General features: G+C 41.6%; 1 protein-coding gene across 1 annotated transcript in view; it reads left to right on the top strand.

Moving 5' to 3' along the window:
- The window catches only part of LOC142471329 (uncharacterized), a 68,958-nt gene that overhangs the window by 29,263 nt on the left and 20,352 nt on the right, over positions 1-19,343 (top strand). The window contains 2 exon segments of the mRNA XM_075578165.1: positions 4,783-5,792; positions 5,794-5,881. Of these exon segments, the coding sequence (XP_075434280.1) occupies positions 4,783-5,792; positions 5,794-5,881 (1,098 nt within the window).

Raw genomic sequence — 19,343 nt, 5'->3', positions numbered from 1 at the left:
TGGTTAGGTACGGATCGCCTCGGTCCAAAAATCACTCGACGCGTTTCGCCTAGTGATACTATTCCGGCTTCATCAGGAGTGTGTCTTTGACCTGGACCTATCCTCCTCTATATACCTCTATGCATTATTGATCAATTAACAAATGTTTCTGCTTCTTTGTTATATGACAGTTATCATTGTATACCCGTCACCCATAACACGTCATCCAATTTTTTTTATTATATAATGCATGTGTTCCTATTTATATGTGTTCCACTTATAGAGATCTGCATTGTACTGACACGTTACTATATTATATACATATGTTTACTACATTAACTATATTACCTATCCTTGAGGTTGAGATATGTTTTGGTTATACTAGCCTTGCAGTTTATTGTTGAATTTCCATATCCCGAATTAATTACCTATAATACACCCACATTAGTCTGGATGCTTTCCCTTAATTATGATGTTCCATCCACCTGCATTTATCACTGTTAGAGATGCTATCACTATGGATATCACTATGGAGACGTTTAGATGTATTCTATCACTGATTCTATTTAGGCACATATAGAATTATTAGGTTGCATGGAGATGTCTGTCTCTGTCTGTGTATGTGTGTGTGTCTCTGTGTATGTGTCTCTGTGTATCTATATCTCTCTGATGTGGGTGGGGCGTCTCCTATTTTCCCCCTGTCAGCTCCTGGACAGAGCAAAACGCGTAGGGCCGTTCTGAGCAGCGTGCTGGGTAATCAGGGCCGGCTTGACAGCAGTGCCATTGCACCGAGCCTCGCGCTCTTCCCCAGTTAAACTGATTGCCGGGGGAGTTTGCGGTGCCTCTGTAAGTGCGGAGTAAAGAAAACTGCTGTAACAGGACAATGTTAGCACAATTCGGATTGATTCGTATTTTATTAAGCGTCCATGCAGAGACATCAAGTATCCAACACAACGGTTCAGGGAGGACACACCCACCCTTCGTCAGCTCTAACGAGTAGCTAATCAGTACCATTTCCTTATATACCTACAACATTAACCCTTTCACTGTGACATTTCCGGATCATATTCATTGATATAAACCGAGAAATAAAATATGTATACACTTTTTATAGTTCTATGTTATGTATCTGAATAACATTTATACAGAAGACATTTAAAACCTAGTAATAGGATATGTAGAAGTCATATGGATATATGCAGTCGACAAAGAATTAGAATCAAGGGAAAATGTGGCCATTTTAAATATTGCCCTGTTGCAGCCGTTTTCTTTACTCCAGATTTCCTATGGTGTGCAACTGGCAGGTTGGCACCAACGGTTTTGCACGGGAAACGAGATGGACTGTCACGTGAGCATCTGACATCCTGCGAGTGTGCTAGTTGAATTTTCTACATGCCACTGCACGTGCCTCTTACCTGCCATCCAGCTCCTCCTCCGGCATCGCCTGCTATCTGCGGAGTCACCGCGTCACGTTGCCATGACAACGTGGCGTCGCTGAGATGAGACGCCGGAGCACGTAAGAGGCCTGGCACCGAGCCCGGCTTTATTTCAAGCCGGCTTTGACTGGGTTGCGGTCGCATAGTGCGGAAGTGTAGAGAGAAAAAAACACAGAAATAGAAGTTGATCAACTTAAGAATTCTATCAAATCAGATATATGCGTATTGTTAATATATAATAGGTACGTCTAAAGGGATGATGTTGTGGGTGCAATACTGTGATTGACTGATAATTCAGTGAATACAAACATGGATGACCACAGAGAGGAGCCCTCCAAAAGAAAACAACTTGAATGGACACCGCAATTATTCAAATATAACATTCAATAGAACCTCTTAAAACAGAAATCACACTAATTTAAAATGTGGTAAGGTGGATATAATCTCCACATTACATTAGAGAGAGGATTCTTATTGGAGAGACTGTCCACAATTATTATGCTTAATGGTCAGTTTTATCTGATAGTCTCATCCTAGTAATATCCGCATAGCAGGGAGTGTTAAAATAATTAGGGGCGAAGTGGTTGGCGATATCACAAATGGTCAGGTAATATATTACCACTTCAATAGTGGGTGAAGAACTGTCGATGCAAGTCTGATCAAACAAGTGTAACTCAATGCTGACCCATCCCTAGAGATGACTAGGTATATGATGTTATTATGTAGATATTTCAAGTGCATAGAAGCTAGCAGCTAATTGTTAAAGGCCACAGCCCACTTCAGATGGATCTGAGTTAATGTGAAGCTCCACTATTGGGTCGCTGTGAGTAATATTAGGAATATTTATAGAGCAAGTTGCACAAAGTATAATTGGTTACTGATAAATGAGAAATAATATAAGACCATAATTGGTAACCCAGGTACTTTTTTTTTATTTATTAAAATGTTTTACCAGGAAGTAATACATTGAGTTACCTCTCGTTTTCAAGTATGTCCTGGGCACAGAGTTATGATAACAATACATGGTTACATTAAATGAACAGGGTTATACAGTCAATTCACAGACCTTTCATGGACAGATTGAGTTGGAAAATTGGGTAAAGGGGATAAAGGGCTGGTGAGTTTCAGATTGAAATAGAGAAGCTTTAACATTACCGAACATCAGCAAACGGCTCACGCCCTTTAGTAGCCCTTTGGCTGTGCCAAAGGCTGTCCGCCTTTTGTGGTGTTGCAGATGGACACTGAAGGGGTTCAGATTGAATACAGCTGTGGATTCAAAGTCCTTTGTCTTCCTGGTTCATTTACATTCCAGTGGGTGGAGATGACGTTCCACATAGTACACGCATGTTAACCCTTAGCATGCTGGTCCTGTGCAGAGGGGAGCAGCTCTGGGTAACCCCATCAAGCATCCGTCTTTGGGGCGATGTAGACGTGCACTGAAAAAGTTCAGGTACTACTGTAGTGTCAGCGGCTCAGTATGTCGTTAATTAATGAGCCTGATCTATCAGAGGTAAGGTCCTGCAGTGACAAAAAGCTGAGTACCTGAGAAAAACAGATACCTGCTCTTGGCGTACACTGTTAAGCACTTGGCTGACCAATAACCCTTCTAGCTATTCCCTGCAGTGTGTAACTAAAAACATATCCCCCTACATAAAAAGCTAAAACAGACCCATCTGCTGGATAATGCATATAGTCATGAGAAACGTCCCAACGTACGTTTCATTTCTGCTACAGAACTTCTCCTAGGGCAAAAAGTGCATGTTTGCCCGCGGTGATTTAAATAGTCAAGGGTTGCCCTGGTAACCAGGGTCTACTGGCGCCCTCATATGGTGCTAATAGAAATTGCATGTGAGCAGACTGCACTTCTACATATAGGATAAATCAGTGCAAATCACAGTAATCATCGTGATCTACATATAATAATTAGTTATGACTGCCTTCAATAATTTTAGAATAATAAAAATGTTGGGTGCTTACATTGATAGTATTTCAGTAAATTCTACCTTGGAGGTCCTTGCCTTAAGCTTACGGCCTAGATCCCTGAAATAATTTTTTAGGACCCACCATCTTTCTCTAACTTTGTTATTGGTGTCAACGTGTACCAAGAACGCTGGGTCAGTCCCAACCCCTCCCAACAGTCTGTTTACCCTATCTGCAATGTGCCGAACTTGAGTCCCCGGGAGACAGGTTAATCTGTTGCCATGACCCTAACAGTTTTCTATCTATTTTCCTAATAATGGAGTCTCCTACCACAACAATATTTCTTGGTCTCTGTGTATCCCGAGTCCCCTTTGTGCTCGAGGAACTATTCCCCTGGCTGCTACAGGAATCGGTCTCCCCAAGCGTTGCCATTCCTGCCAATACTTCACTCAATATGGCAAATCTATTGGGATGGGTCAGTCTCTTCCCCGTCTAACTGTTACCTGTTCCTCACTCACGACTCCATCATCTGCACCACTCGTCCCAGCCAAGGCCTGCTCCGTGAGCACTAAACTCCTTTCAAGATTGTCAATGTCCCTCAATATTGCAAGTTTCCTCTTCAGATCAGCAATCTGAGAATCTAAAGAGACCACCTGCTCACACTTCTCACAGCGGTATGCTCCCTGGAACAGCTGCTCCAAGTGCACATACATGCACTTATTTTAATTAGGGATACACACACCAACCAGGTGTGTTATGTTAGCAATCAACTAACCACACCCACTGCAGGCTCAATCAGGCAGGAGAGAGAGAAAAAAAAGTTTGCTACAGACTTTCAATTCCCACACCATTTAAAAATAAATGAACCCACTGTACACTCCCCAAGTTCAGCCACCCCTGCGAGTATACACAGCACAGTACTTCCCTTCTGGTTCTAACTCCACCTTTTTAGTATAAACAGCACTTGAAATCAAACAGTAATTCAGTCACACAGATCAGGACACGCAAGCTCCAATATGTTTCGAATATATTATGCAACATTGTATCTTGCTTGCTATTTTCCCCATTACGTACAAACAACACAATGCTATTGTTAACATTTATTGTGATAGTTTGTAATAAAATCAAGCGGGTTCTTTATTTTATTTCTTTGTTTATAAGTATTAAGTTACATTTTATTTAGTAATTATGAGATTGCCATTTGAGTGCACGGCAGAGGGTGGGAGTTATCCTCTTATTTCCAGTATAGCTGATCTTAAACGTCAACACGGGTTATCTCTCTGGAATTGTAGGTTTACTTTTTATAGTTGCCCAGTTATCTGTATGTTTTGCATGTTTTTTGAGGAGTTTCGTTATAGGGGAGCTTATAGAATGGGTCCCATAATGTTTTCATTACGTTTGGGCTGTAAATAACTTTTTACTCACCATGTATTACTCTTTTTAACAGATTGTGAGACCAGAATTGAAGTCAAAGAAGAATTTCGCAATGTTCACCCTTCTAAAGAATGGTTAACCAAAGAGAAGGTTCCTAAAAAACTTAAATTAAACAAGATGAAAAATGCTCCAAAAAAATCGTTGGAGAAATTATCATATGACAGACAAAGCCTCAGCCATGAGAATTATTCAAGTAGTCGTATAGAAGCACAATGCTTATCTGATCTTAATGATATTGATGAGAAAGCAGACACTACACAAAAACACATCAAGGAAGAAGAAAAAAAGTCCATTAAGCTAGAAAGCGTTGTTAAAAAACCTGTGGATGCAGCCCAGCAGAAAGATGACGTAGATCAGAAAGATTATGTGTGCTCTAAAAGTGGGAAAATTATTGCTTCCAGCTCGCATTTTGTTATCCGTCAGAAAACACACACAGAAGAAAGGGCACACGTGTGTGGCGAATGTGGGAAAAGCTTTACTCGTAGCTTGCATCTCACTATACATCAGAGGACCCACACTGGAGAGAGACCTTATGAGTGCAATGAATGTGGCAAAAGCTTCACTTCCAGCTCACATCTCGTGAGCCACCAGAAGACCCACACCGGAGAGCGACCGTTTGTATGCACCGATTGTGGAAAAAGTTATACTCGCCGGTCAAACCTGGTTAGTCACCAGAGGACCCACACGGGAGAGAGGCCGTATGTTTGCAGTGAATGTGGGAAAAGCTTTACTCACAGGTCACATTATGTTGATCACCAGAAAATACACACAGGAGAAGGGACGCACGTCTGCAGTGATTGCGGTAAAAGCTTTACTCGGAGCCTACATCTCGCTATACACCAGAGGAGCCACACGGGGGAGAGACCTTATGCATGTAGTGAATGTGGCAAAAGCTTTGTCTGTAGCTCCCATCTTGTCAGCCACCAGCTAATCCACACCGGAGAGAAGCCGTATGCATGCCCTGAATGTGGGAAAAGGTTTACTTACAGGTCAAATCTAGTTAATCACCAAAAAACCCACACAGAATAGAAGCCATATTGTAAGCAGTGGGTGTGGGAAAAGCTTTTCTGATATATCAGTACCTAGTAGACACAATACACACCTGAGGGGACGTCCCCATGCAAGGCTGTAAAAATACATTTGCTCAGTCTCTATTGGCAAGTGCATTTTTAGCTCTGTTAATGGACATCTCAACCTTATCCATCATCTCCCACTCCCCCTGCCACCAGTGTCTGCAGCCGTCACCTGAGAAGCAAAACTCTCCCTTTCTTCTGAACAAGATGAAACAAAATACAGAAGTTAGTGAGGAAGAGAAGCATGTCTCAGTAACAGCCAGCTCTAGACAATGCAACTTCATAGGGGGAAGTATCCCCAAAATATCAAGAATTGCAAAATCGAGAGAAGGTCGGTGAGCTGCAGGAGGGAGAGAGCAGCAAATCTGATGCTAAATGGAAAGGAATAAAGAGAGGGCGGTGTCTGGTGAAGAGAGAAGAGGTTGTCCTGCCATTGGGGACGCAGATTGGAAACGTTTACTGAGAGGAAGTGTGGGAATAGTGTGCAGGGGAAAAGTTAAACATAAGGGTGTGGGGCAAAGTGGGGAGAGGTGGAGAAAAGCTGTGGTATGCATAGGAAGAAGTAAGGAATAGAAATATGATACAGTATGCATGGGTAGAGGTGAATAGGATTATTGATTGGAGGGGATAGATAGAGCATGTTGTTTGACTGGTGCAGGGAAGCAACTAAAGACTGCAAAATAGGAGAACTTGTATGTATAGTAGTATTTTATTAAAGTTGTAAGTTCATCCAAGATTTTATTTTGTCCACCTTGTATAAATTCTGTCTGGATAGTGCAGTCAGAGTATTATTCCAGCTCTGGCCCTATGCATGTACTTAATGTGGCAAGAACAATACTCTAAGATCAGACCTTATTATGCACCGGAAAAGACAGCATGTAGTAACAGAAGGTGCATTTTAACAGATATGTGCAACAATGTTCTGAATGCAGGAAAATGTTTTCTGCTTTATATTTATTCTACTCTTTTTGACAGGTCAAGGAAAACATGCAAGACATGAATAGGGCAGAATATTTTGACATAACTGACATTACTCACTAGAAAAGTTATGAGGTGGGGAGTCAAAAGGAGACTTCTCCAATCACTCTACTAGAAATCCATGCTTTTCTGTTTTTATATTTCTTGACAAAGCACATGCACAGGGATCCCCCTGGTTATTCTCATTGTCAGAGGAGATTTAAGTCTCAATTCTTGTTTACTAGTCTTTGTTTTTTTTCGTACTTTTAATGTTTTTTTGTACTAATAAAAAAATTGTCTTTTTTTCCTTACGTGCTTTATTTTACGTCTTTATCTGACCTCTCGCCCTTTAGTATCTCCTGTTCATGATCAATTTTAAACATGATAGAGTGTACAATACATACCATAGTAACAGTAGATTCGATTGAAAAAAGTATTTTGTCAATAGTGTTCAACTTTTGTTAAATTGTAATTAGTTATGATACAAATGTATAGTTCTGTTGATCCAGTGGACACAACAAAAAAAAGTGAAACGTGCTACAGTAATTAGGTCTCATAGGATTTGTCCCTGGCTCAATGTTCTCATCATGTTTTATTTGGCATATCTGTGTTTACCTTTCCTTTTTCTAACACCTATTCCTAAAGAGATCTACTTTATCGGCCATTACAGTCTCTCTAGGTAGTACATTCCACAGATGTTTAAAGCAGTCCAAGCTGCTGTTTTCTTTTTCTTCTCTCCATTTAATATATGCATTTATTAATTCCATACAATAAGTAATTAGCTAAGTTGCCGATCGATCCGTTCTCCTGTGATCGATCAGCGAAGATTCGGCTCGGGGGTTCACTAAATGGCTGTCAGTGCAGCAGAAGAGGACCAAAGATGCAAAGTTCTGTGGGGAAGATCATGTGACCAGGCAGTCACTAGATACAATTTGTGCACAGCTAGAGCGAGGGCAGAACTCAAAAAGGGGTGTGCCAGAGCCTGTTTCAGAAGAGGAAGGGGATGTGACTTTGTAAAAGGTTGCAATAGAAACAAAAAATGCTGGTTACGTTATAATACATTAAAAGTTTCATTCAGAGTTGTTTTTTTTGTTTGTTTGTTTTTTGTAAATGCTACAGGTATTTTCTCATAGTACAGAACTGATTAACTTAAAAAAATAAATTTAAAAAAACTAGGATATTGCTTGGACTTCAGCTTTAAAAGGCCAAACAGATCTTCAATTAATTAGTATTGACAACCCCATTTCTTAGTATTCCCCAACCTGGAGGAGACTTGGAACTCAAAAGGGTTTTGGGTGGGGCGGGGGGGAAGAGGGGTGAGTGAGGGTGTGATAGAGACGTCTGTACTAGGTGAATGTGTAAGATGAATACGGGCAGAGTGATTAAAAAAAAATCTTTTTAAAAAAATAGGCGTGATCTGACAAAGTGCTAAAAAGCAAGAAGGCGGTTTCTTAACACCAATATCCAGTTGCGACCTGAGATTTGGAAGCTCTATACACTAATTTCATCTGGTCTGATAAAACAAAATATCTTCCCAACGCCTATTTTTTTGCATGTACATTATACTGTAAATATATGCCGTGTTGACGCGGCAGCGTTTTGAGGAGACCATACATTTTGTCTTCTCCGGCGGCTGCCACGTGACATCAGCTTCACGGGAGCTGGTTCAGCCAATGAGGGCGAACCAGCTTCGTGACGCCCACGCATCGCCGCCAACACTATGAGCAAGGATTGCTTCTGCTATAACCGCGCAGCAATGTAAGACATTGCACTCTCTCAGGCAAGCAAAGGGTGTGAGCTTAGCCTAATATGTCTCATTTAACTTCAAGCATGCACCACTTTTGAACTCCATAAATGCATCAAAAGTCATCAAAAAACAAATGCAAGTAGGTGCAAAAAATAAATGCAAGTACATGCAAACAATTCCTAATGCATTCATATGTAAAAACATGACACCACTCAAAAATTAATAGAACATGAGAATAGGAAAAATGACATACCAACATATTCTGCTAATAATTTTAGGTGACATAGATTTTGACACAATGCACGTTTTTTTTCTTTCTCAAAACGATTCTTTACACATGGCCCCCAAAGTCTTCTGGGCAAAGAAACATTCTTTATTGCACTGTAGTTAAAAGATAAAAGGATCAAAATGTGGCAAAAATAGCCAAACTAGTATAGTAAAACATAATCGAATGAAGTTCATAAATACAATGGTTAAAGAAGTCTAATAAGATCATAATATTGGGGTGTGCGGTGCGTCAAAAGGATTTCTCACAAGCCTTTATCAGCACATCCATGAATACGTCAAGGCAGAAGTGGTAGGAGCCAACATACAGTAGTAGTGGAGCAGCTCCCACATCATCTAAGACTGGGGGGCGCAAGATTTTCTGGGGGGGGGGTGCGGCGCTTACAGAGGCACCGCATTCTTCCCCAAAGCATTTAACTTAAATGCCGGGGATTGCGAACGAGGCCTCTAAGTTCCCCTTACCTTGTCTCTGGCGGCTTCTGGCGACGTATCACCTTGACAGCCACATGGTCACATGATGTCGTGTTGCCATGGCAGCGTGACGTCACATGACGTGACCTCAGAATGCTGGAGACAAGGTAAGGAGGAGGGGCGTGAGCACATACACAGGTATGTATGTACTTCCATTATAAGAAATAACATCACTTACTTATTCAGGAGGTCATTCAATTGAGGGAGTGAAAATTGTATGGGGAGAGAGGCTCTTGGCGGGTGGAAGGCCGTGGCAGTTTTTTGGTAAAGGGGAGGGGTGCATAATGCACATGATGGTTTGTTAATATTATTGCATAAAAACCTCACACAGGAATTATCCTTGAGGGACAGGCCATAATGACGGACGATTCAAGGGCCTCTGCTTCAGGCCGGGCCTTCAATTCCTCCACCCTGGGCATTCATTAATGTCCTGTCCCTCAAGGATAATTACTTTTATAAATTGTACATGAAGGGAAAAACATTTTGTGATAGGGAGTGAGACACACAGGAAGGCCCGGGGCCTGTATCCAGGGCTCCAAGTTGTTGTGCAAGGTGTGAGGAAGATGGTGTGGAAAATTTCCTGAAGGCAAAGCCTACTTGATCAGCATGGTGGACCCAGCCAATCTCAGAAGTTGCTTCCGATTTCCTGCAGGAACCAACTTCTGGGGTCGGCTGGGCTCCCCCTTTACTGCCTGACCAGGACAGTTGGCCTAGTGCTCCCCCGATAACAGCCCTGCACATAGGAAGTACAAGCCAAATTAGAATATATATCTATAAGAAATGATTAAACGTGCAGCTTTTTATGCAGCGTGATATTAGTAATAAAAAAGGGTTCATAATGGTAATTGTGACAAGGTGAATTTCAATATGCTTGGGAGACTCAGGGCCGTTCTATACAGCATGCGGCCGTGTGTGCCTATGCAAAAGCGCGTGCACATGCCGCATGCTGTCCGTGTATATACTGTGTGAGTATACAGTGTTTATGTGTGTTTGTGTATATGTATGTGTGTATGTGTATGTATATGGGTGTGCGTGTGTGTTTATGTGTAATTTATAAAAAAAAAAAAAAAACATTAATAAAAATTTTATTTTTACCAAACTTGTGTAGACACACAAATACATACATACACATACACACACACATTGAGCGCAGGCAGCAGCGCGAAAAGATGAATTTCTTCATCTTCGTCGCTGTCTGTCGGCTCCCCTCTCCCTGCCGTGCGCGCGCGCGCCCCTTCTATACAAAGGCTGACTGACAGCCAACTAAAACTCCACGTGCCTTATGTATCGGTCTGCAGTCCAGCAGTGACCGGATTAATCACAGCTTTGAAAAGGCTGGGTTAATTAACTAGGTCCCAGCTGCCTCGTTAAGGGGTTTGGAAAAACCCAGACTCTTCACTTGTTCCTGGTTCCTTCCTGAATCAGTAAGCATGTCCTGAAACTCTGGAGAGAGAACAGCTTGCCAAAAGGTCTGTTAAATTGGGACACTGATCCTTGCTAAACTGTATGTTTCTATGATGGACTTGAACTGGAAAAAAGGGCAAAACCCTGCTCAGGATCCTGATCTTTACATTGTTTATATATGCTGAAGACAAGCTGTGTTACTTTACGTTCCATGTTATAAGGCTGTTTATATATGCTGAAGACAAGCTGTGTTACTTTACGTTCCATGTTATAAGGCTGTTTATATATGCTGAAGACAAGCTGTGCTACTTTACGTTCCATGTTATAAGGCTGAATAAACAGGCCAACTCAGAACACCCATGTCGTTGCGTGGTCCCTGCAACTCATATTAAGGGTTTTAGTGAATTTGTATGCGCGTTTCTTGAAGACCACAACAGCACTGAAAACCATTATGAAAATATTGCAATTACTATTTATACCAAGAGGCACCAAACCGGTTAACATAAATCATAAACACCCTACTATTAAAACACAAAAAGGCTCATGTCTGTATTTGCACATTTTATCTCTTTAATTTAACTATGACTAGCCGGCCACTTGTACTTCTTCGGGATTAATATAATGTATTTGTATTACCTATTTTAGGTCAAATTGTCTTGTATTGCATATATGTATACATTTTATAAATCGACAAATTGGGCCGAACGCCAGTCTGAGATACGTGATAAAAATGTGTGTTACTTGTTTGCTGTTAACCCTATACGTCCAGGTATTGGAGTTTCGTCATTAGCATGTTAATGAAAAATCTGGCATTAATACATTTCTGTTACATTTATTGCTACTGTAAAAAACATTTTTAAAAAGCACATTATTTTATGCAATGACATGTCAATGAATTGCAAGGTAAAAATAAGGCTTTTTTTTTTTTTTTTTTTTTTTTTATTACAATCAATCCAATTCGTTCAATTATCACAATTTAGTAAATCTAGGCCCATATATTATTTTCCATTCCTATATCTCCTCACGCTTGCCTGTCTCTCTTTCCCGCTCCTCGCACTCCCCTCTCTCTCCCATTCCTCATGCTCCCCTGTCTCCCTCTCACCTCTTTGGCTACAGCCCCATGGTTAATGTTTCACTCAGCCTCAAATGTCTTAGATTTTGCCATTTTACCAGCTTTCGGCCAAATATCTCTAGTCAGCGAAACATGGTGTGTGTGTGTCCTCTTTAGAATTTGAGAATTTTGCAAGAGCATCTAGCAATTTTAGAGAGTGTCACAAATTAGCATATTAACCTTTCAGTGCCCTATGGACGTATAACTAACGACATGAAAGCCTGCACCCTGGAGGCCCACATGATCTGTGTCCAGAAGCACTTCCCTCACTGCTGCTTCAGGGCTTTAAATCAGTTCTTGCCAGTTACCCAGCACATTAAACAGGATTGGCTGTAAAGCAGCAGTACAAGTTGCCTTAAAAAAAAACAAAACAAAAATTCCCTTTAATATGTGCATCAATACAATCCACACAATCAGTAATTAGCTAAGTTGCCGTTCTCCTGTGACTGATCGGTGAAGGTTCGGGTCTGGGGTTCACTAAATGGCTGTCAATGCAGCAGAAGAGGACCAAAGATGCAAAGTTCTATGGGGAAGATCATGTGACAAGGCAGTCACTAGATACAATTGGTGCACTGCTAGAGAGAGGGCAGGACTCAAAAAGAAGTGTGCCAGAGTCTGTTTCAGAAGAGGAAGGGGATGTGATTTTGTAATTGGTTGCTATAGAAACAAAAAATGCTTGTTAAATTATAATACATTAAAAATGTAATTCTGAGTGGTTTTAAAAAAACTGCTACAAGTATTTTCTCATAGTACAGAACTGTTTTATTAAAAAAAAAAAAAAAACACACACACACATGTAGGATATTGCTTGGTCTGCAGCTTTAAATCAGTGCCTGCCAGTTGGACCATCTCTTCTATACTCCAAGTAATCATAAAAATAATACAATTTTGTTTTGCTAAATGAAGTGTCCCTTCTACTCCCCCTATTGCCCTCACCATGTGGCTTGGGGGAGAGCAACTTAAAACTGCTCTCGCATATAGTAACAGCCACAAGATGTAAAATAGCAGAAGTCTGGATACAAAATAAAATCCCAACTCTGCCAAACATAAGGGACAAAGGGGCTCATGCAGAGAGCATAGATAAGGAAATAGCGCCATCTTCTGGCGAAAAAACTAGCCAGAAATCCTTGAACTCGGGAGAAAATCGCGCCATTTTTAAAAGTGCCCAGAAATTTTTTCAGAGCTGTAAAACTCGCCAAACTCGTGGCGAGAACCTGAAACTCGCCATGCTAATATAGCGTGGTATTCCAGAAGCTCCGAATCGCTGGAACACGCCAATATGTGCATTAGTATGGTGAGTTTCAAATAGCCAGGAAAAGTTGGCAATTAGCAGTTTTTTGCCGAAATGAGTTAACGACGTTCTCTGCATAACACCTTCACTAACGGCAAATCTGTGGCTATTTTACAGCCATTTTAAACTTTTTTAACGTTCCTCTCTGCATACGCCCCAAAATATGGTTTATCTGCTAAATGGAGACACTTGTGCTAATTTCTAAAAAAAAATCTGGAGCCCATGGCTTGCTTTCGCAGGGAACCCGCACCTGAACATTGATACAGTTATGCTATAGCCCTTTTTTTGTGTCCCCGAGACAGACCCCACTGGAGACAATGTTCCCAGGTTAACAGGACCCCAAAATGGTGACAGTTATAGGATCTCATCTAAACATTGTAAATAGGAGAGACATTTTCCTCTGTATTGTACTGTATGTAATCAATGCCTGCGGGATGTATAATAAGACCTGCCCATCAAATATACAAGAAAGATGATATTATGTACCTACTGTACCCACCCCTCCACCCTCCCCTCTTCTTTCGTATCACTTTATTTTGGAGTTCTAAATCTCAGTTAAAATATTTTATTGTAAAAATGTGAAATAAGAAAGTTGTCTATCTTACCGTAATTTTATTTTCTTGGAGTGTCCATCCATGGCAGTGCGCACATTGGTGGACTCTCCAGGAAAATAAAAGGTTTAAGCGCCTCCCCGTAGCAGATATAGGATAGAAAAACATCTTCCAGTGGAGGATGATAAATAGCTCTCCTTTCCAGGTAGACTTGTGTTACCAAAGCTGAAAAATATAATCTCGACATATTAAATACCGTACCAACAACAAATAACTACTGGGTGGAGATTGGTTTACCCTGCCCTCTTCTTTCACCCATCAGGAGCACAAATAGCCCGTCTGATTTCCTGAAGTTCTCTGTTCTGGAAAGATGTTTCAGCCTTTATTATATCCAGAGTGCAGGATCCGTTCCTTGTCATTTAATGGATCCGGATAACATCAAGGTAAAAATAGCTCTTGATTCAGATGAATGGTGAAAATGGCTTTCAGCAAGAATTGCTGAACTGGTCTGAGGACGACTTTGTCCTGATGAAAAATAAGGAATGGCTCCTTGATGGATAAAGCCTGCAGCTCACTAATCCTAGGCTGGCATTATTGCCACTATCCTCTGCCTTGTACAGGTTTATCTTCATGAGTACCAAGGAATTTGTGGAAATATATAGGCTAGCCGAAATGTCCATGGAAAGGATAGGGTATCTACATATGCGACTTCTGAATGGAAAGATCTTGAACAGAATCTCTTCAGCTTTCTATTCCCTGCAGTAGCCATTACATCGATCTCATGAAGTCTCCATTTCACCACTAACTGGTGGAAGTTAATATCTGCGAAGAATCATTCTCCTGGATCTAATGTTCTAAAATCTGCTTACAAATTTGATTCTCCTGCCATATGGATTGCTGTGAGATCCACCAGATGTTACATAATAGATGAGGTTTAAACAAGACATGTCCATCAAGTTCAATGTATGCTAAATTTAGACGACAGATACTTTTTCCTATATTTGTAGTTAGAGTATTTTGACCCAGAGGAAGGCAAAGAAAAAACACCAGTGAAACATCAACCAATGCTATCTCATAAGGGGAAAAATAAATTCCTCCCTGACTCCAAATATTGGCAATCAGATTAATCCCGGCACCAACATCCTTCCCATGTTTACTTATTTGGTATATCCCTGTATACCTTTCCTTTCTTACCTTTCCTTTTTTTTTAAAGATATCTATTGTATCTGCCATCACAGTCTCCATGGGTAATGAATTCCACATTTTCTCTGCCCTTACTGGAAAGAACCCTCTCCTTTGTTGCTGTGAAATCTCCTGTCCTCCATCCTTAAGGAATGATCCTGTGTAGAGGGAGAAGGGGATTGGCCCGGGATTAAAGGGGTTGCACCCCATATGGCCACCCCATGACCTCACCAGGGAGGCAAGGGGTTAACTGGACTGCGGTCCAGGAATGTGGTTTTCACCTTGCTATAACATGAAAATGTGTGCTCCCCTGTTGTAATGTATTTCCACCATGTAAGTGTCTGTACCACACACACACGGGGATCCATCCAGGAGGACAAGGGTTAATAGGTAGAAAGTGATTATAGCCCTTTGTTTAATTTTCCCGCCTTTTCAGGCACCATTTTGCAGAGTCCCATAGGCCGCCATTGGGGCTCCATTCATTTCAATGGCGGATCTAGCTGTTTTGGACCTGTTTCCCTCGAAGACCAGCAGGTGGCGTCCGAGAGGAGGAGCAGCGGTTTCCCATTGTAAGTCAATGGGCCCATTGACTTCAATGGAGATTCCTCGACGGCGATCTCCAGGAATAGGTTGGCAGCCGTCCAAACCGCAAAACCGCAAAGCGGATACTTTGTCTGAAAAAGAGTTTGATCACTATTAGGCCAAGTTCAACGACAAGTGGCGTGGGAATCTTAGGTTCTAGGGCACCCAGGAATAAAATTATTTTTGCCCCTAGCTCCTAGGCCTCCCCTCACTTGACCACCACCAGGTCCAAGAATCCTGGACCCCCGGAAAGGGTCGTGCTGGCTGAGCGGGTCGCGCCATACGTTTCAATGGCGGCGGAAGGAGCAGCACGAGAAAACGGCTAAGTCCGAAACCCTGAAAACCATAAGCCCATATCTCCGGTTCTGGAGGGTCCAGAGGGCCAGGGTTTGGGGTGCCTGCAGTCACTGTTCCGGCATGACCGCAGATCCATTCCCGACCCTCTCCGACCAACCCGACGGAGTATGGACCACCATAAAGGTTCGTGAGTTTTTCCCATAGACTTCAATGGCGGCCGTTTACCATTGACCGGCTATGGCGGAGAAGTCCCATAGGCTTCAACGGCGGCGGTGCCCCGTTGTAAGTCTATGGCGGCAGACTCCCATAGACGCCAATGGCAGAGTTTCACCATTGAAAGTCTATGGCGACGGAGCCCATTGTTTTCAATGGGGAATAAGTGAAAAACAGATTTATTTTACAGCGGAGAAATTTGTAATAAAGAAATAAACAGTTTAACTTGTATTTGCATATCTCCGGTTCTGTAGGTCCAGCGGGCTGAAACTTGGCCATTATGGCAAGTCAGTTCCGGCATTAAGAACTGGGCCATTTCGACCCGCTGGACCCAACAGAACCGGGTATTTTAATATGTTCGTATATTAAAAACCATACTGTATTTCAAAGCGGGGACAAAAGCCCGTGAAGATTCCTGCACACTAAGGAATGCAAATGGTCAGGGGGGGCGACCCAATGTCTAAGAATCAGGCCCCTGATCAAAGACTCAGCCACTCTAACTGTTTACATGAGGGCAGAGAAGCGTGAAGCTGGAGTGGTTTGTCGGTGCTATAACTCACACCTACAAACAAAGAATATCCTACCAGATACCAAATCTGGCAGACTGCCCTGCGCCCCTGAATTGGGTGTGGGGCTACAGAAATGAGACCCTCAGGGTCCCAGTACGCATGTGCCATCTAGCTGGGGGGCATGGGTTAACAATGTTCCCACGTTTGAGATTGGGTGCAGATAATTGTTCTCCAATAGTCTGCACTCAATGAAAAGAATAGGGTTGCAAAGATATATAAACTGTTGTCAACCCAACAGTCTTTGTCTTCTTGATACATCTTGATGGTTACCTGATTGCTGGAGAATTGCTATTTGACTACTTCTTCATTCCAACCCCTAAGTAAGTGTTACCTTCTTGTCCTGTTAATTGTACTATCTTGTTGTATTCACCTATCTAAGGAATAAATATACTTTATTATATCTAAGCCTCGTTCAGTTCAACCCAGTTATTTGGTCTATATTATATCTTGTCATAAGTTACCGTGACACCCTGCCCTTGGGTTGAATAGTTCTTTTGAAATCTCATTGTATTGTCCCCACATATATTTGTATATAGTTACATATCCCCTCTTAAATGCTTCTTTTTTAATTTAAACAAATCTATTTTAGCTGGCCTCTCTTCATAAATCAGATTATCCACCCACTTTATTAATTTGGTGACTCTTCTCTACACTCTCTAGTTCAATAATTTTATTTTTTATGGAGTGGTGTCCAAAACTGTACTCCATATTCAAGGTGTAGTCTTACTAATGTTGATCTGCCCATACAAGAATATGGGATACAGTACTTCTTGCAGAAGATCCACATTTCTCATTGTTTCCGTATGAAGGTTACTACTGTCCGGTTGTCTGACCGAATTTTCAGGTTGCTTCTTTTTATCTCTGATGAAAAAGTAACTCATCACTTCTATTATTGTGCATGCAATGTCTTGTATATAATGTATACCCTGCTCATTATGTAACTGTATTTGTAAACATGTATTATTTGTCTTAACTCTGTGCCCAGGACATACTTGAAAACGAGAGGTAACTCTCAATGTATTACCTCCTGGTAAAATATTTTATAAATATATAAATTATTGCTCTTAATTCTAGGATATTTCCTGGTACCTCGTGACATTACTTAATATGCTAGCCAAGGTCACAGCCAGAGCACCCTTCTTGCTGCCACTGACAAAGCCATAGATATTGCAGCTAGTCTGACTGAATCTAACAATGCCTCAGATATAAAATCAGTTTCCAATTTCAGCTTGATGTGAGATTTTTTTAACTTATTTTTTTCAGAGCCTCGTCTATATTCATTTTCCACAGCTTTACCGCCCTAGACACCAATGTTATGGCCACAGATGGCCTACAAACTGCCCCTGCAAAAAAAATATTCTCTCTCTTTCCATTCATCTGTCCATGGCTTCCCAAAAAGAAGCCACGTCATCAACCTGCAGTGAGATTTCTGCATCCACTTCAGGAGGGGAGTGCCAGGCTTCCATGTCCTTATCTTTCAAAGGATACATGCTGGTGAACCTTCTAGTTATGGACACTCTGCTGTGTGGCTGTGATCATACATCTTTTATTATCTCCTTCACAACCTCATGAACCAGAAAGGTTCTAGGCCTTTCTGTAGGCCTATGAATATATGATTCTTAGGTTCCGTAGAAAGAGATTCGTCATCAATCTTCAAAATTTCTCTAACCGCTTTAATCTGCGGTTCAATGAGCTCTAGGTCAAACACGGACGATTGAGAGTCATTTATCTGATGACTCAATATGTGCATCCATCATGCAGAATTGTTCGTCCTCTGAGTCCTTGCAGGACAAGGTGCGGCCTAACCAGTCTGGTGTGTGACCTTGTGTGCTTTTGGCCTTTATTTGCAGATTTTGAGGAAGCCGCTTCAATGCCTTGCGTAACAGCAGCATTCATCCACGAAAGGAAATCTGACATTCGCTATATTCAGCGGCAGATTTGAAAATACGCTACCCCATGGCACTTTGATGTGTCCTGCCACCTCCCTCGATCGCTTTTGGAATCCCAGCGCCAAATGATGCCACAGACGTCATGAATGTGATGCCATATGGCGTCGCATTGACATAGTAAAGCGTCATCATGATGTCATTTGACGTTGCGACGTCATGTTGCCATGGCAATGAAATGCTGTGTGAAGTCACTTTGGGGTGTTCGTGGCATCATTTGATGCAGGGATTTCAAAGGAATGGATGGAAGGCGGCACCAAGGAGGAGGCAGGACACGTAATGTTTCTAGCGTGCTCAAGAATTCTAACTTTGAGACACCGTTTAGTCAGATCAATATATTGTTGTCCACAGGGACACTCTAAAAGATAGACTACAACTTTACTCTTGCAAGAAATACAGTCATCAATGTCAAATTTTTCCCTTATCACAATTGAGCTAAAAGTTTTTCTCTTAGTGCTCAACAAAACACAAGCCTTGCATTTCCCCACAACCAAAGTTGCCCGATGGCTTTTGTCCCATCCAAGTGGCCCCCTGTTTGGGGTCTCGACTTGGTCCAATGTCACTCAGTGCCAGACAATTTTTAAGGTTTTGCGCTTTCCGAAATACACATTTTGGTTTTGGTACTAAATAAGGGCCTAGGACTGGATCGTGAGACAGTAGGTTCCAATGTCTCTTTATTATATTCTGCATAGTATCACTCACAGAAATAAAATTGGATACAAAGGGGACCCACATGTGCGCTAATGTGGTAACATGTACCAAACATGTAATGCCTGTTTAACTTTAATTGATGTACGTGCAATACTCACCAGCTCCGCTTCAGCACACTATATTTTGTTAATATTACACCATGAGAGTTGTGCGCTGTCTTTCTTCTTTTTATATCTGAAGTTGA

Source organism: Ascaphus truei, chromosome 20, assembly GCF_040206685.1.
Source record: "Ascaphus truei isolate aAscTru1 chromosome 20, aAscTru1.hap1, whole genome shotgun sequence".
In the NCBI taxonomy this organism is placed as follows: domain Eukaryota; kingdom Metazoa; phylum Chordata; class Amphibia; order Anura; family Ascaphidae; genus Ascaphus; species Ascaphus truei.
This window is presented reverse-complemented; position numbering and strand designations above follow the sequence as displayed.